Here is a 19,307-nt window from a genome sequence, read left to right as displayed (position 1 = left end):
CCTGCCCTGAGTGTCAACTAACTGCCCCTGTGTCCCACTTCAGAAGTCCTTGGTCCCATTCAGAGAGGTGTCGTTTGAAGGGATCGCAATGGATTTGGTGGGCCCCATAGTAAAATACACACTTGTTATCCTAGACTACGCTACACGGTATCCAGAGGTGATTCCATTAAGAAATTCCCCCAAAAACATTGCTAGGGAGATATTCCAGGTTTTCTCCCACACAGGCCTCCCCAAGGAAATCTTGACTGACCAGGGTACCCCATGGTCATTACATGTCCAAAATAATGAAGGAGATGTGTAAATTACTGCAGGTTAAACAGCTTCGCGCTTCTGTATATCATCCCCAGACAGATGGCCTGGTCATGAGGTTCAACAAGACCTTGAAGACGATGCTAAAAAGGATCATAAGCAAAGATGGGAAGGACTGGGACTGTTTACTGCCCTGTCTGATCTTTGCCATTTGTGAGGTACACCAGCCCTCCACAGGTTTCTCACCATTTGAGCTGTTATATGGCCGTTCCCCATGTGGGCTCCAGGGGGGGACAAGAAAGGACCCCCCACCGTAGCGTCATTGAAAACTTCTCCCTTATGCAGGACCACATAGAGGTGGTGATGCCCCTTGCAAAGGAGCACATGACGAGGGCTCAAGAAGGCCCAGTGTAAGGTCTATAATAGATCAGCCAGACTCAAGACATTTAACCCCCGGCCACAGGGTAGTCCTTGTGCCCACCGTCGAGAGTAAGTATTTAGCAAAATGGCAAGGTTCTTATAAGGTCATGCAGAAAGTGGGGGAGGTTAACTACAAGCCAGGGGGGGAAAACCCAAACAGATATACCATGTGAACCTCCTAAATCCATGGAAGGAAAGAGAATCCCTGACAGCAGTGGGAGTAAAAAAAACGAGTGACCCCCAGGAATGTGACGCAGGAGGTAGGTGTACCGGTGCCAAGATGCCTGAAGTACGGATCTCAGACTCCCTCTCCAGGCCCCAGATTCAGGAAGCGGAGGAGTTTGTTCTCCGATACATCGAGTTGTTCTCCAAACTACCAGGTTGTACTACAGTCATCAAGCATGACATCATAACCGAACCCCATATCCGGGTACACTTAAAACCCTATCTGGTCCATGAAGCACGCAGACAGGCAATATCCAAAGAAGTCAGGCAGATGTTAGACCTAGGGGTGATCGGGGAGTCTAAATGTTGTCACGGCTCGGGCATCCGGTCTTCACCAGAGCCCACCACAAAGCAGAATGGTCTTGCTGCTGCGTGGTGCCACACAGGTGCAACTTGCCCACGGTGGCAGCCAAGGTCGAGGTACAGGAACGTTAGGCAAACTCGTGGTCAGAAGTAGGCAGATGTTCAGGGCAGGTGGCAGAGATGTAGAGTCTGGAACGGAGCAGGAGGTCACGGCTGCCAGAACAGGAGCAACATCAGGGTCAGGTCCGGGGTCACAACGGAAGATCAGAGCAGGCAAAAGCAACACAGGAGGAAGCCTTCTCATAGGCACGTAGCACTAAGATCCGGAGGCGGTTGATGGGAGCAGCCAGTTTAAGTAGGGAATCTGGAAGTGGGCAGCGCCAATCAGCGGTGCGTTGGCCCTTTAAATCTTCAAGAGTGGCATGCGCGCCATAGGGAGTGGGGACGTGTGCGCCAACTAGCCGGGAAGGAAGCAGGAGTGTGGAGAGGTAAATGAGGGTCTCGGAGGGCTCCACCATGGAGAGGGGCATGGCCAGCGCTATGGGTAGGCAAAGTGGGCAATTACCCAGGGAGAATCTCTTCTTTCAAACGAATCTTGAATTTTGTTTCTATTTGCCATGGATCCAAAGATTTTAAAGTGAGAATATCAGGTGCCATTTTTATACATAAAAATCACTCCCAACGGCAGTTTAAGAGCTTCATTTTCCTGACACTTAAAAACACAAATTTAGATTCTTATAAAAGAGGAGACTATCTTCTTTCATAGGAAAACATAAGTGAGGTTCTATGTGTCAAAGAGCCAAAGACACAGCTCTCTGAAGTGTACCCCACTCCTGATTCTAAGCCATCAGACTACAGGGAGAATTTGCTGCAAACAGGAGCCGCTGCACCTCACAGATAATGGAAATATTCATTTTATATGTTACTACTTTTTGAGAAGGGATAATATCAACTAATATTCATGTTTTAACCCTTCTCTATGCGGAACTATCTAAGAACACACTTTCTCTCTTATTGCCTTTTATTTTGTGATAGTTTTTTATTTTCGCAAATTGACTGATACGATGAACATTCGATCCTCTTCGCCTAATGTTGCTATTATATATTAACACCGCGACCCAGAACATGTCCATAAAGTTCTGGAATAAAGTTTTTATTGCACACCATCCTCCATTATTTACACCTATGTTATGACGTTCTCACTCAGATTCTTATGAAGCATGAAGGGTTCTGTTATTGTGTGGCTAATACAATGGCGTACATCTAAACTTAACTTTTATTATCTCATTAGCTTGGTTTATGGATATATAGTTATTTATTTGGGTTACCATTGTGTAAGGGAGCAAACAATGATAGATCTGTGTGAAGCTCAGTGCAATTTTCTCCAAAAATTGTTTGGTGTCCCCTGTGGATTTAACGTTCCTTTTGCTGCATATTTTGGTGAATATATTGGTTTGGTTCTATATGATCTCCTCACATCTGTCAGGCTTGCGGGTAGTGGATCCACTGGACCACTGCAGACGATGACTCAAGTCACTACCTGGGACCGGAGTCTAAGTGGTACCCGGTTTTCACCAGAGCCCGCCGCAAAGCGGGTTAGACAAGCTGCGGCATGGTACCACCAGGTCGTTCCACAGGCGTGACTTGTCTGCAGTGGCGGCTAAGGTTGAGGTACAAGAACGGCAGTCAATCTCGTGGTCAAATTCCAGGCACAGAGTCAGGGCAGGCGGCAGAGGTGCAACGTCAGGGTTCAATCCGGGGTCAGCAACAGGAGGTCCAAGCAGAGGGGTACGGGAACACAGAACAGCAGGACGGAGGAACACTGGTACACGGAAACACAGAGGAGCTCAGGTAACACAGGAACACGGAGGGACACAGGAACGCAGGCAAATTGCAGTAAAGCTTTCTCTCAGGCTGTGAGGCACAAAGATCCGGCAAGAGATACAGGAAGAGGCAGGCTTAAGTAGATTTGGTGAAAATGGCCAGCGCCAATTAGTCGCACACTGGCCCTTTAAATTTGCCAAAGGTGGCGCGCGCGCCCTAGGAGTCGGGGACGCGCGCGCCGTGCTGTCGGCGTGGGAACGGGACGGGGTAAGTAAGATGCCGGGGGACCGGGGCAGCCATGAACCGGGGCACGAGTGCCTCTGCGACCCGGGAGGGGGGTCACAGAGGCACCCGTGACAGTACCCCCCCCCCCTTCGGCCTCCCCCTCCTCTTGGACTGAAGGAACCTGTGGAGAAGAGCACGATCCAGTATGTTCTCTTCGGGTTCCCATGACCTCTCCTCTGGGCCGAACCCCCTCCAGTCGACAAGGTAGAATCGTCTCCCTCTGACTGTCTTCATATCAAGGACTTCTTTCACCTCAAAGACATCAGAAGTATCAGCTTCAGGACCAGGAGAAGGTACATGCCGAGAGCATTGATTCAGGACGACAGGTTTCAGCAGGGAGACATGAAAAAGAATTCGGGATGCGCATAGTGGAGGGAAGGCGGAGCTTATATGCCACTGGATTAATGCGCTGTAACACCTCGAACGGACCCAGGAAACGTGGACCCAGTTTGTAACTAGGGATATTCAACCGGACATATCTGGAGGAGAGCCACACTTTATCTCCAGGAGAGAAGATGGGAGGAGATCTGCGTCTTTTATCTGCCTGAGTCTTAGTGCGGGCAGACGCCTGAAGCAAAGACCGTCGAGTCTGTTCCCAGATGGATTTAAGGTCCACTACCAACTCTTCTACAGCAGGAACATCAGCAGACACGGAGAGAGGTAGGGTTGGACGTGGAAGTCTTCCATACACAACGAAGAATGGGGCGGAGCCGGCAGACTCCGAATCCAGGGAATTATAGGAAAATTCTGCCCTTGGGAGCAGAGCAGACCAGTCGTCCTGTCAGGCGGAAACAAAATGGCGAAGATAGCAGCCCAGGGTTTGATTAACCCTCTCAACTTGTCCGTTGGACTGAGGATGGTAAGCAGACGAGAAGTCCAGTTTCACTTGTAGTTGATGGCACAGGGACCGCCAGAAATGGGAAACAAACTGGACCCCTCGGTCCGAGACTATGTGCAGAGGTAGTCCATGTAGACGGAAGATGTGCTGAAAGAACAGGCTGGCAAGACGTGGGGCCGACGGCAGGCCTGGCAGGGGAACAAAATGGGCCATCTTGGAGAAGCGGTCGGTCACCACCCAGATAACGGTATTACCCACAGAGCATGGAAGATCGGTAATAAAGTCCATTGCCACGTGAGTGCACGGGCAGCTGGGTATCGGTAACGGCAAGAGAAGACCAGCTGGTTTAAGACTAGATGGCTTGTTTCGAGCGCAGGAGGTGCAGGCGCCCACAAAGTCCCGTACATCCTTGACCATATCTGGCCACCAGTAGTGTTGGGAAATGAAGGCGAGAGAGCGCTGCACCCCAGGATGCCCAGCCACACGGGAGCAATGTCCCCAAGTCAGTATCCTCCTCCGAAGGGCAGGTCGGACATATATCTTGCCTGGAGGAAGTTGCCGAAGATCCACAGGAGCAGCAAGAACCAAGCGTTCAGGAGGAACAATATGTCTAGGAGCAGGATCCTCCCCAATCACATCCGAGGCACGGGAGAGAGCATCGGCCCTCACATTCTTCTCTGCAGGACGAAAATGTATGAGAAAATTGAAACGGGAGAAGAAGAGAGACCAACGAGCCTGTCTTGGATTGAGACGCTGGGCAGTCTGAGGTACAGAAGGTTTTTATGATCGGTGTAGATATTAACTGGAAAACGAGCACCCTCCAGAAGATAACGCCATTCCTCCAAGGCCAGTTTTATTGCCAGAAGCTCTTGATCACCAATAGAGTAATTCTGTTCCGCAGCTGAAAAGGTCTTGGAGGAGAACCCACAAGTGAGAGTTCTGCCCTTAGGGCCCTTCTGTGTGAGTACGGCTCCAGCACCAACGGATGAGGCGTCAACCTCAAGCAGGAACGGCTTCTCAGAGTCAGGTCGAGTAAGAACGGGAGCAGATGAAAAAGCAGATTTTAACTTAGAGAAGGCGTCTTCTGCCGCCGGAGACCAGTGTCTAGGGTTGGCGTTCTTCTTTGTCAGGGCCACAATGGGAGACACCACGGAGGAAAAATGTGGGATGAACTGCTGGTAATAATTGGCGAATCCCAGGAATCTCTGGATAGCTCGCAGCGCCACTGGACTTGGCCAGTGAGGAACTGCAGACAATTTAGCAGGGTCCATCTGAAGTCCCTTGTCCGAAACAATATATCCAAGGAACGGAAGACTCTTCTGATTAAATAGACACTTCTCCAGCTTAGCGTAGAGGCGATTGGTCCTTAGGCGCCTGAGAACCTGCCGTACGTGGGCCTGATATGATGCAATGTCCGCAGAGAACACCAGAATGTCGTCCAAGTATACCACGACACAGGTATAGAGCAAGTCTCTGAAAATGTCGTTGACAAAGTCGTGAAATACCGCGGAGCATTACAGAGACCGAAAGGCATAACAAGGTACTCGAAGTGCCCATCTCAAGTATTGAAGGCGGTCTTCCACTCATCACCTTCACGTATGCGTATGAGATTATATGCCCCTCGCAGATCTAACTTGGCGAAGATCTTGGCACCCCGTAGACGGTCAAAAAGTTCGGTGATGAGAGGCAAAGGGTAACGGTTTTTCACTGTGACTTTGTTGAGTCCGCGGTAATCTATGCACGGACGAAGGGAACCATCCTTCTTCGCCACGAAGAAGAAGCCAGCACCGGCAGGTGAAGAAGACTTCCGGATGAATCCCTTCTGCAAATTTTCCTTAATATAGGCCGACATGGCCGCAGTTTCAGGCATGGACAGCGGGTAAACTCGACCTCGTGGCAGGGATGTTCCTGGCAGCAGTTCAATAGGACAATCGTACGGACGATGCGGTGGCAAGGTCTCCGCTTGCTTTTCAGATTAGAAAAGTCCTGCAAAGTCCAGGTGAGCAGCGGGAAGACCCTTCAAAGACTTGGGAGACAAGGTGGAAGGTATAGTAGAGGCTGGACGAAGAGCCCAGAGACAGCGGGACTGTCTGCAGTGGCGGCTAAGGTTGAGGTACAAGAACGGCAGTCAATCTCGTGGTCAGAGTCCAGGCACAGACTCAGGGCAGGCGGCAGAGATGCAACGTCAGGGTTCAATCCGGGATCAGCAACAGGAGGTCCAAGCAGAGGGGTACGGGAACACAGAACAGCAGGACGGAGGAACACTGGTACACGGAAACACAGAGGAGCTCAGGTAACACAGGAACACAGAGGGACACAGGAGACACAGGAACGCAGGATACACAGGAACGCAGGCAAATCGCAGTAAAGCTTTCTCTCAGGCTGTGAGGCACAAAGATCCGGCAAGAGATACAGGAAGAGGCAGGCTTAAGTAGATTTGGTGAAAATGGCCAGCGCCAATTAGTGGCGCACTGGCCCTTTAAATCTGCCAAAGGTGGCATGCGCGCGCCCTAGGAGGCGGGGACGCGCGCGCCGTGCTGCCGGAGTCGGCGTGGGAACGGGACGGGGTAAGTAAGATGCCAGGGGACCGGGGCAGCCATGAACCGCGGCACGGGTGCCCCTGCTTGCCAGATCACTTCCTGTCCCCATGGGGCTAACAATCTATTCAACCTACCAGTAATTTTTTGTAGTGTGGGAGGAGACCGGAGCACCCAGAGGAAACCCATGCAAAGCACTGCAAGGCTGTAGTGCTAACCTCTGAGCCACTGTGCTGCCCATCAATCTCCCTATCATCTATCTATCTCCTATAAAATTCTCCCATACTACAGTTTGTTTTACCATACTAAAGGGAGCCTCTTACTGACTATGACTGGTCATCAAATAGTTTTATTCTGGAGCCCCACTTTGTCTAGAACCGGCCCTGCATCCAGTGTAGTACATGTGACATTCAATAGGTATTTCAACTGAGGTGGGAAAAACCACAAACTGGGAAACTAACTGCCCTGGATCAGTCCCCATTTGCCCCTATTTGTCTACATTTGTAGAATATAGTCACCTCAGTCCCCATCAGTCTACATTTGTAGAAATCATCTTAGACTCCTTGACTTACTTTAATCGACATCCAGAGCTATGACTCTCCCAATCACAGGAGAAACAAGGGGCTTAGTTGTGGGGGTGCCCTTCAAGCCCTTCAATACTATTTGGTTGCATACACCACAGTTACCAGGATTTAAAAATAAACTGGGTGGGAGTAGAGGGGGCAGAGGTGGTAGGCTTACCTTCTGTCCAGTCATCTTTAGTAGGCCTCTGCAGGGCTGCTACTGGCTTGATAACATAAGTATCCGCTATCCATGTGGCCTTGCTGTTATCTTTAGGCTCTCGAGCCATTACAACTTGCTGCTCTGGGCTGAAGAATTTTGCACCCGGAGATGGGCAAACTCCACTTGGAACTCCCTCTTGGCTAGACGATCTGCAAATTCTTTTTTCCTCTGGGGTTGATGCTCTGCAAACTCTCGTTTCATCTAGGATTGACACTTTGCAATCTCTTACACCCTCTGGCCTTGAAGCTTTGCCAGCTCTTGCTCACTTTGAATTTGAAGCCCAGCCGACTCTTGATCCATCTGGGCTTCCCACTCCTCAAATTTTCGCTCAGCTTGACATTCTTGTAAAATACACCATAAATATGATTGTGGGTCAAACTCTCCCTGGAGGAGTAGTGCCCCCTAGTGTCTCTTCCATTCACCTTCTTATAAGTAGCTGCCATCTCAGTAGTTACTTGCCAAATGAAAGATAGAAAAGAAAAACAAAAGGGGAAGGGACTGTTTTGCAAGTGTGTCTTCCCACATAAGCACTGAGTTATTCCTGGGGTGCTCCTCACAAGGATTCCACCAATCTTTAAGTGGAAGGATTAATTACTTAAACCAAGCACTTTATTTTCTATTACAAATAAAAAGTAGCCCACCGATGCAAACCAATTTATCTTGAACCCCACACACTGGAGTATAAACACAGGGTGCTTATATTAGGTACATTAGGTAACCACACAAATTAGCCTTTAATTTACACTTATACAAAATGGTGTCCTTATGCTAATTCCTACTTCCAAGTGCTCAGAACACCCATTCAACTCAATTGTTCTGTCAGGGAAACCAAGTGCATCCAAATTCCAGACACTTCACTCACACACAGCCAAGGGGACGCATGACCACACTATGTACCCCCCAGTAGCGTAACAACAACCGCTACGGGGCCCGGTCGGCAAAGGGGCCGGATGAATACCAGAAACAAAATTTACAAATGCATACTGGGGCGATGGGTACAGAAATATGGGCCCCAGTGCCATGCCTCTGTCTGTGTCCGCCCACCTGGATCACTCCGTCTGCCCCCGCTTGGCCGGTCTAGTCCTTCTGCGGCCGTCCCACTCTGTACTCGGCCGGCCCACTCCGTCCTCGGCCGGCCTACTCCGTCTGCCCAGCCATCCCACTCCGTCCACGGACGGCCTACTCCGACCATGGCCACCCGGCCTAGTTCATCCGCCATCCGCGGCCGTACAGCCCCCCCATCCGCGTTCACACACCCTCATTCCCGGCCGTCCAGCAGGCTTACCGCATCCTCGGTCACGTGGCCAGCCTATTACTTCTGTGTGTTCCCGGGCACATAGGCCACCTGCCCTCCTGAAGAAACAGGCTCCCACAGCAGCCGGTCTGCAAGACGTGTAAGTCCCTTTATATGTATGTATAGTTAAATGTATGTATGCTGTATGTGTGTATTTGCTGTACAGTATATACTGTATGTATGTGTGTATGTGCTGTATGTATGTGTGTATATGCTGTACAGTATATACTGTATGTATGTGTGTATATGCTGTACAGTATATACTGTATGTATGTGTGTATGTGCTGTGCAGTATATACTGTATGTATGAGTGTATATGATGTACAGTATATACTGTATGTATGTGTTGTATGTTTATGTGTGTATTTGCTGTACAGTATATGCTGTATGTGTTGTACATTATATACTGTATGTATTTGTGTATGTGCTGTACAGTATATGCTGCATGTATTTGTGTATATGCTGTACAGTATATACTGTATGTATGTGTGTATATGCTGTATGTGTAAGTGTGTGTATATGCTGTATATACCATATGTATGTGTGTGCATATGCTGTATGTATGTGTGTATATGCTGTACAGTATATACTGTATGTATATGCTGTATGTGTGTATATGCTGTATGTGTATGTGTGCGTATATGCTGTATATACCATATGTATGAGTGTATATGCTGTATATACCATATGTATGAGTGTATATGCTGTATATACCATATGTATGTGTGTAAACACCGTATATATTCTGTGTATGTATGTAGACACATGCATATAAATATATATTTATATGCATATGGTGTATGTGTGTATCTGCTGTATATACTGTATGTATGTGTGTATATAATGTATGTATACTCACCGGCCACTTTATTAGGTACACCATGCTAGTAACGGGTTGGACCCCTTTTGCCTTCAGAACTGCCTCAATTCTTCGTGGCATAGATTCAACAAGGTGCTGCAGCGGTATGCAGCCAAACTTACGAAGTCGTACTGGCTAAATGAGTTATGCATATATTCTCGAGGACATTAAACTATGTGCCATATCATCTTTAGGGTATATAGCCTACGAAGTTTTAGAAATAGAGTGTTATGGCCAAATTGTTGGTCATAGTAGCCTCTAGAGAGGGCCTGCAAGGGAGGTTGTGCTGTCCACGTGCAGCGTGGTAAAGTACCAAATAAATATGTAAGATAATCCTAGAGGTATTGGTGATGGAACAAATATTTACAATAAAAAGTGCTTAACATCAAAGGGCTCATAGATATGCAGTGAAGGTAAACCCTTCATTGAGGCCCAAAGGGCTTAACGATTTAAGGCGATGGATCCACCTCGATTCCAGTTGTAGTAGTTTACGGTCGATGTTGCCTTTACGAGGTCCAGTTTTGACTTGATCGATCGCCCAAAATCTAAGGGTGCTTGCATTCCCTCCATGATGGAGTCTCACATGTCTAGAAATTGGGGTGTCTTTATTGGTCGTTATTGAACTGACATGGCTGGAGATTCTTCTCCGTAGTTGTTGTATAGTTTTTCCAACATATAGCCGTGGGTACGGACACTGTGCCACATAGACCACAGCAGTGCTTTTACAATTCAGAAAGTGTCTTATGGAAATATCTTCTCCATTCGCTGGGTTAGTGAAGGTTTTTGTTCTGGACATGAGAGGGCAGAAGGTACAGGAGCCACACAGATAGGATCCTGGGGTGGGACTTCTGACACTCCGAATGGATGTTGCAGTCTCCATAAAATGACTGTGTACCAATTGATTTCTCAAGTTGGGACCCCTATGGTAGGTGATAGTAGGTCTATAAGTCAATTTTTCTTTCAAGTCCGGATCTGCTGTGAGAATTGGCCAATATCTGGAGAAGATCTTCTTGATGGTATCTGCATAAGCGTCATAGGTACCAATGCATCTAATGACTTGCTGGGCTGATTGTTGGTTTTTCTGTTGAAAGAGGGTACTCCTATCCGTGTTTTTTGCTCTGGAGTAGGCCATGTATAGGCATTTTTTAGGGTATCCCCGATTCCTGAATCTCCTGTATAAATTATCACACTCTGTTTTGAAGGTAAACTCATCAGAGCAGTTTCTGCGGGCTCAGAGATACTGCCCGATGGGTATGCCAGATTTTAATGGCTGAGGATGCCAACTTTGCCAATCTAACAGCTTGTTGGTGGAAGTGGGTTTTCTGAAAATGTCTGTTTCCACTTCGTCCCCCATGACGGCCTAACCTGGAGGATGCCTCTTGACCTCTGCAGGGACAGGAAGAAGAGAGGTTAAATGCCCGCCCCCCCACCCCCCCGCATCCTCCCGCCAGTGTTCTTCCTGTCCCTGCTGATGCAGGACAAGAGAGGTGCCCTCTCTCCTCCAGGTGGGGGGGGGGAGAAGTTTTCTATAAAACTTATGGGTAGACCTGGCTGGCTAAATCCCGGCGGGCTGGGGCGTTCGGTCGGCTCTGTGCCTTCCCTGTCGCTGCCTTTCCAGTTCGTTTCCCCTGGCCGCCGCTCAGCGGTCCTAGGTGAGCGCGCGGCGGCCGAAGAAACGACATTTCCCGGCGTCCCTCGAGGTCCGATGACGACTTCCGGTCACGACCGGAAGTAGCGGTTCACAGGACCGCAATGCATTCCTGGGAACGGGAGCACGGCGTGGGGCCTCTACAGGGGGATGGACTCCCCATTAAGGTATTTAAGACACCTGGAGCGGGTTGGTCACCCTGATCTCAGGTCTAAGATCTGTGAGTGACACTGCATTGCTGTGCTGCTGTGCTCGTGTTTTCTGCTGAAAATTTTTCCTGTGTGCTTCCCTGGCTTTGTGATGGCTGATGATGCAGACCCGACCTTCCTGCATCCTCCGGTTTCTGTAAGTGGGGTCATTTGTGCAGGATTGGGCTTTTACTGTGTGTAAAGGTAGCGGGTCATTTATTATCCTCCACTTGCCTTTTCAGGAGAAAGACCAGGGGTCTAGGGGTAAAGGCAAGGAGCATAAAGGGGATAAGACAAGCAAGTCTGAAAAACCCGAAAAAAGTCGACTTAAGAAGTGTAACATGTGTTCTCACTCTATGTCCGACTCATACAAAAAACGATTTGCAAGTCATGCATCGACAATTTTATGAGAGAGGAAAAAACATCCTTCTTAGATGAATTAAAAGGGTTTTTTGAGGAGAAAATAAGTTCTTCAGTGGCCGCTGCTACATCCAGGCCCCCAGTAAGAAGCCTAGAGTAGAGCCGGATTCTTCTCTATCTCAGGGGAATTCGTATTTGGACCAGCACTGGATGCTATACTTGAGAGAGCATGAGATAAGAAGAAGGGCTTTCCTGAGAGATCGATACCCAAGAAACAGCCCTTGCGGGACTTTAAAAAGGATTCATACAAGGACAAAGGGAAAAGGGGACACTGGAGCTACCCGAAAGGAGGTAAAGGGAGAGGGTTTCTGTTCTCCACCTCAACAGACCCTAATAGAAACAAAAAACAATGATGCCATGGTAGGGGGAAGATTGCTAAGGTTCAGAGAAGAATGGACAGAGATCACTTCAAATCCCTGGGTCTTAGATATATTACTACATGGTTACAATATCGAATTCTACAAGCTTCCCCCTACAACATACATGCCACCTTCATCATCTATGTCACTTACATCCCACAACCTAATATGGCAAGAAGTAGCTTCCCTTTTGTCTTATGGAGTTGTTGTACCTGTTCCACAAGATCAGGAAAAATCGGGGTTTTACTCTTCTCTTTTTTTGGTGAAGAAACCGAATGGCACAAACCAGCTGATTATCAACCTGAGAGGTCTCAACGAATTTATTGTCTACCGAAAATTCAGGATGGAGCGTAGGTTGAAAGACTTGCAAACGTATGATCGTAAGCGTCTCTCGTGATTCGGTAGAATCAACGTCTTGAAAATGGACGTGCTTCCTCGCTTCTTGTACATATTTCAGGGCGTGCCGATCCTGTCCCCTATGGGCTTTTTCTGCACCTTGCGATCTGCTATGTTGCGATTTGTAAAATCTGCTTGGTTTTGGGGTGCCAGTTAATATTAAATTAACAACAATATTCAATGGATCTTTATAGGGGATTTATTAAGGGTACAATACAGGGGAATACACATAGAGGGTAAACTAAGGGACAGAGAGATAGTAGGGAAGGAAGTGCTCTAACTAAAGATCTGTATACCATCTTATATACACACACACACATAGCTCACACACATTGCCCATCATCCCACCTCCACCACTGTCTTGGCCAATCCAATGATGATGTAGAATCAATACATTCTTATCCCACAACCTTGCAGGACAAGTAACTTGAGTCTTTGTTTCCCATAGGATCTGGTAGAATCTCCAGGGGGCGATGGCCTCCAGGTGTAATAGCACAGTCCATTGTAATCACATGCAGCTGTCTCTACAATCTTTATTAGGGGCAATGTAGGCATTTATGGCTTAGTTCTTCCTCTGTCCACAAAGACCCTTAAACTTTCTCAAGCCACATCATGTAATATTTCCAACATTATGCCCCTTTGGGCCTGAAAGGCCCACACACCATTAGACCATATTTAGAACAGAAATACAATCCATTTCTCCTCCATTATCTTCTTTGGGTGTGGAAATGATCTTTCTTCTTCTGGCTTTTCCTCAAGACAAAGTAGTTGAAGGTTGTATGGGTAAGGATTAGGGCACCAATGGTCATCACACCATTCACTCACATTAATTCTCATATCCATTTCTTGAATAACATTTTTCATCTATACCATTTATCCAACAAATATAGATCTCCATATATGCTAGTAACTGTCATATTTACAATATGCAAATATAAATCCCACGTCATACAGAATGCAAGCTGGCAATAACATCTTAGATATCAACATAAGCTATAGATATGAAATTACATAAAAGGAAACCCAAACAGAACTATAAAACATTACCAATAGTAAATCAAAGGATTGATTTCAAGTAGAAGTTTGCAGGGTGGTTTATCTAAGGGTTTCCAGATTTACTTGACTTCAAATATGTTTAGTTTAAACATAAACTTTCATTTAGCTTTTTCCCATTACCAAATCTACTGTAAGTTTATATTTACACTCCATAGAAATGTTCACATCACACCTTATATATGTCTCCCATCGTCCTGACTTATAAATTAACCAAAAGTATATCAAGTGCATAAAACACATAGCAAAAAAAATTATAAGTCATTCCACTAATCAACCTTTAGAGTAGGTGTCCATCTAACCTCTTATATTGGTAATCTTACTTGTGCATTATACAATATACTATATAGTAACCGTATACTGAGCCATTAATTACTATATGTTTTACGCAACCTTGAAGACACACACATAGATTAAGAACATTAAAATTAAAAAATTCAAACCGAATGCTGCTTTTAATACCCTATGTTCTTCATTTAGATGCTTTACTGGTATAAAGGAGTGTGCAATTTGTTTGAGAAAATTAATATTAAGTTGCCAGCGAGACAAATGTATCAGAGAAAAACCTTAAAAAAAAAAAATAAATATTTATGTGAATTCACTATAGTCTGCCCCTTTGGCACTGCATTACTCTCTAAAACCATGCCCCTTTGGTACCACAAAATGGTACCAAACACTGTATAAAAAAATAATAATACTTGAATCAAGAAAAAAAAATGCTCCATTTAAAAAAAAATGGGGAAAAAAAAAAATCCAACAAATCCAACATTCCTGAGCATCAGGAACAAAAACAAAAAATGTGTATTGACACAGTTTACATACTACATTTAACAGAACACAAAACAGACAACATAAAACAATGAGAGCTAATTCAGCTTCTACACATCTTAGGGTGGGACAGCAGGCAGTTTCCAATCCTTCTTCTGTCAATGATTAAGTAAGATCATCTATGGGACAAGATAAAGAACAGACATAGCACAAAAAAAAACAAATACATTACACACAGGACCTACACATCACAATGGGATGTTACTTCATTTTTTTAATTGTTTGCAAACAATTAACCCTCATAAATTTTGAGCTCATTACACCACGTGGTTTTATTTGTATACATACTACTTTTTTTATGACCTGTAAACAAAAATGTCAATATTAATAACTTGTTTCTTCAGCCAACCACCTTGTTGCCTAAAACAAAAACACAATGACAGTTATCACACAAACAATACTTAAAACAGATATGTAAAACACGAGATCAAAGAATGGAACCTGTAGAAACAAAACAAAGTGTTAATTTCTTTGTCCTGGAGTCATGTGACAAAAGAAATCCAGTCTACAAGAGAAAGAAAACATAGTTAGAAACCTTGCAATTCATACCATCAACACAATTCCAAGTCTATTCATTCACAATGTGTATTGGTATATCCACACATTAACCCCTACGGGACACAGCATCTTTTGGCCTAAAGGACGCGGCCCCATTTTTCAAATCTGGCCTGTGTCACTATAAGTGGTTATAGCTTTGGAACGCTGTGAGATATCCAGGGGATTTTGAGATTGTTTTCTCGTGACACATTGTACTTCAAATTAGTTTAAAAATTTGGATGAAATCTTTTGCGTTTAGTTATGAAAAAAAACAAAATTTGGCAAAAATTTTGAAAAATTCTTTATTTTCAACGTTCTAAATTCTCTACTTTTGATTCAGAAAGTCATAGCACCCAAATAAATTCATAACTTACATTTCCCAAATGTCTGCTTTATGTTGGCATGGTTTTTTCAGATTCCACATATTTTACTAGAATGTTATGAAGCTCAGAATTTGGGTGCCATTTTTCACATTTTTTGTAAAATCGCCAAAACCTGTATTTAGATGGACCTGCTCAACTTCTAATTGACACTGAGAGGCCTAAATAATAGCGAGACTCGTAAATTACCCCATTGTGGAAACTACACCCCTCAACGTATGAAAAACCACTTTTAAGAAGTTTGTTAACCCTTTACGTGTTTTATAGGGGTTAAAACAAAATGGAGGTGGAGTCTGCAAATTGTAATATTTTTTCACAATACACTCATTTTGGGTGGAAAATTAAACATTTGTAATGGATAAAATGAAAAAAGGCTCCACAAAGTTTGATACGCAATTTCTCCCGAGTACACCGATACCCTACATGTGGTGGTAACCTGCTGTATGGGCGCACGGCCGGGCATAGAAGGGAAGGAGGCGCCATTCAAATCAGATTTGCTATGTCACATTGTACAGGCTATAATTTTTTTCTTTTTTTTATTGAGGACCTATAGGGGCTTATTTCTTTTGCCACATGAGATGCACTTTTCTAATACATAATTTTGGGGCATCTATAGCTTATTGGTGAGATTTAATTAACTCTTTGTTGGTGGAGGAAATGAAAATCATCAATTTTTAGGAAAATTTTTATGTGTTTTTTTTTTTGGCCGTTAACCATACCATGAAAATAGTATATTATTTTTATTCTTTGGGTCGCCACGTTTATGAAAATACTTCATTTATATATATTTTTTTATTTTTTCCCATTTTTACAGAATAAAAAGTAATTTGGCAAAATTGTTGTTAATTTTAGCATCACCGTCTTTCATATGCATAACTTTTTTATTTTTCACCTCAAAAATCTGTGTAAGGGCTTATTTTTTGCAAGAATGATAGCTCTTTTTAGTGGTCTTATTTTAGATTGCGTAACTTTTTAAAATCACTTTTTTAGAGCATTTTTAAAGGGCATTAATAAAAAATCATCTTTATCAGAGAGAGTTTTTTTAGGTTGTTTTTTACGGGGTTCACTTTGCGGATCTAATAACGATTCTGTTTTATTATACAGATTGTTACGGACGCAGGGATACCAAATATGTGGGGGTTTTGTGTATTTTATTCAATTGTACTGAATAAAAACTAATTTGGAGAAAATCTTATTCATTTTAGCATCACCATCTTTTTATATGCATAACTTTTTTATTTTTTGGCAGATAAATCTTGTTAGGGGCTTATTTTTTGCGAGAACAGTTGTTCTTTTTAGTGGGCTTATTTTGGAGTGCATAACATTTTTTAAATCACTTTTTAGAGCATTTTTTATAGGGTATTAATTAAAAATTATCTTTTTACGGAATGTTTTTTGCGTTTTTTTCCTCCGGCGTTTACCGTGCGGGTCCAGTAACAATTCTGTTTTATTATGCAGATTGTTACGGACGCGGCAATACCAAATATGCGGGGTTTTTTTGTGTTTTTATGTTTTTTATACTTTATTAAGTGTTTTTATGGGAAAGTGACATTTTAGGGGCTTATATTTTTATGTATTAATTTTTTATTTATTATAATGTGTAGTGTTAACTGTTTTTGCATATTTTTACTTATACATACTTGAACTTAAACCAGTGATGCTCTGATCACTGGTTTAAGTTCAATACACTGCTCTACAATACTATTTTATTGTAGAGCAGTGTAAACTGTCTGAGCAAGCTTGCGCATGCTCAGACAGTTTACAGCCAGACCCGGAAGGGGTCTGGCTGCCATGGAGACCGGGCAGCTCCGGGGCACATGCCAGTCCTCGGAGCTGCCCGGCAGAGGATCGGATCCCCCGGTAAGCGGCACGGGGGATCCGATCCACAGCGCTTACACCCTTACACGCCGCGGTCATGTTTGACCGCGGCGTGTAAGGGGTTAACACCCGCGATCGGAGCCGGCTCCGATCGCGGGTGTTAGCGCAGGCTGTCAGCTGTACTAGACAGCTGACAGCCGCTGCTTCTGGTACCGGCTCCGTTCGTGAGCCGGTGCCAGAAGCAGGACGTTATAGAACGTCCCCGTGCGCTAAGCATCTAGCCCCGGGGACGTACTATAACGTCCTGGTGCGCCTAGGGGTTAATAAGCCATGCTGCTGCTGTACTGTGCACTGTTTATTAGCAGGGGGAGGGCGATCTGTGACCAGCTCCAGAATAGCCAGAATGGCAGCCCTGCCCATGGATTGTACACTGGGACATTAGCACCTTCCTTGTGCTGTCTGCAGTGAGAGGGAGGCTGTTCTTTCTTATCCCTGTGTATATTGGGGCTCTTATTTGCATGTGATGTGTTCTCCTCACATGTCTCTGTATGGCTATTTTCAGGAGGTGCCAGGGTCTCCTCACATGTCTCTGTGTGGCTACTTCCAAAAGATGTCATGGCCTCCTCAATGGTCTCAGGCTCAATGACATCAATTTCTGCATGCAATGAATTATAATGTTTCCTATGGTTTGCATTATTTACATCACAGAAACGTTTAATATGTCCTGGCCTCCCACATCCATAGCAATACCTGACATATCTCGTCCTCCTAGCTCTGTACTCTGTAGATAGATTTCCTGATGGTTCATCCCTATAGTTAGACTCCTCACACCAGTCCCTGAGTATATTAATAAAGTTCTCTAGGGATGTGGCGTTCCTCAGGCCAATTTTTGTGGTGTAATCCACATTACACTGATTTGCCATTGAATAGAGGAAATCAGAGTCATCCTGAGACATATCCGGGCAGTTGTAAACACTCCTAAATAAGGTCAGGTACTTGTTACAGAAGATAAGGGGGTCATCACCTGTCCTGAACCTATATCTTCTCAGGGTATTCTCACCCCTTACATCTCTCCCTCCCATGATGCGCTGCAATTCCTTCCTTCTTAAGTCTGCACCACTATCATCATCTCCCATGTGTGTAGATGACAATTGTGTGGCCAGAGGCCCAGGAAGCCATGCTTGGAGCAGAGACCAGGCATCCTTATTACACAAGTTGTATTGCTTCACCACAGCTTCAAATTTATTGGATACAATTATTGGTGATTCATTTGTATCCCATTCTCCAATGACCTGACACAGATGTAGTCTATCCTGGATGGTGAGTGTTGGAGACTTATCTGCAGGTATTAGATTGTGTTCATCACTCCAACCCCCGGGTGTGACAATGCAGACATCTGCTGCTTTATGGCACGTCTGGTTTTGTACTTGGAGGGACCGGATCTGTTCTCCTTGTTTACACAGTTGGGCCATTGCTTCAGACAACTGACTCTTTAGTGACGTAATTAACACGTCCCTCTGATGGATCTCCCTTTCTAAGGACTGTATATGAGTTTCAGTAGATACAGAACTCAATCTACACTCATGTAGCTGCTTATCCAACTCATGATTTCTTATAGACAGCTCATCCACCTTTACTTGTAGATTATCCATCTCACTAGTTGTTTTAGCAGAAATTTCAATCACAGAGTCACTGATTCTGTCTATACTTTCCTTACATTGGAGCCTTTGTATGTACCAATTTACTTCCTTTACCTCAGCCAATTCTTTCATCTTGATTAACATCATAATTTCATTGCCCAACCTTTCTTTCTTCCCTCTCTTACTGAGCACTTTCCTATGTAACTTCTCATTATGGGCCTTACACTGCATCATCAGCTCCTTATATTGCTCCTCTAGTGAACCATCTGCACATGACTGGTATCTAGCAGAGGAATATTTTTTCACAAACTTTTGAACTAGTTCCATCTCTGTTACCACAAAACACTGACAAACACACAAATGACAAACTAAACAAACACAGTTTACCTACTATACTAACTTTCCTAAAGGCTACTTTACACA

General features: G+C 44.8%; 2 protein-coding genes across 18 annotated transcripts in view; one reads left to right on the top strand and one right to left on the bottom strand.

The window, feature by feature from the left end:
- PMS1 (PMS1 homolog 1, mismatch repair system component) overlaps positions 1 to 19,307 on the top strand; it is a 357,887-nt gene that overhangs the window by 293,956 nt on the left and 44,624 nt on the right. The gene's annotated exons all lie outside the window — the stretch shown is intronic.
- LOC140075523 (posterior protein-like) lies at positions 17,565 to 19,211 on the bottom strand. Its single transcript, XM_072121599.1, has one exon. It carries the CDS (start codon positions 19,209 to 19,211, stop codon positions 17,565 to 17,567), a length of 1,647 nt encoding a protein of 548 aa, XP_071977700.1.

Source organism: Engystomops pustulosus, chromosome 8 (genome assembly GCF_040894005.1).
Source record: "Engystomops pustulosus chromosome 8, aEngPut4.maternal, whole genome shotgun sequence".
Lineage (NCBI taxonomy): Eukaryota > Metazoa > Chordata > Amphibia > Anura > Leptodactylidae > Engystomops > Engystomops pustulosus.
This window is presented reverse-complemented; position numbering and strand designations above follow the sequence as displayed.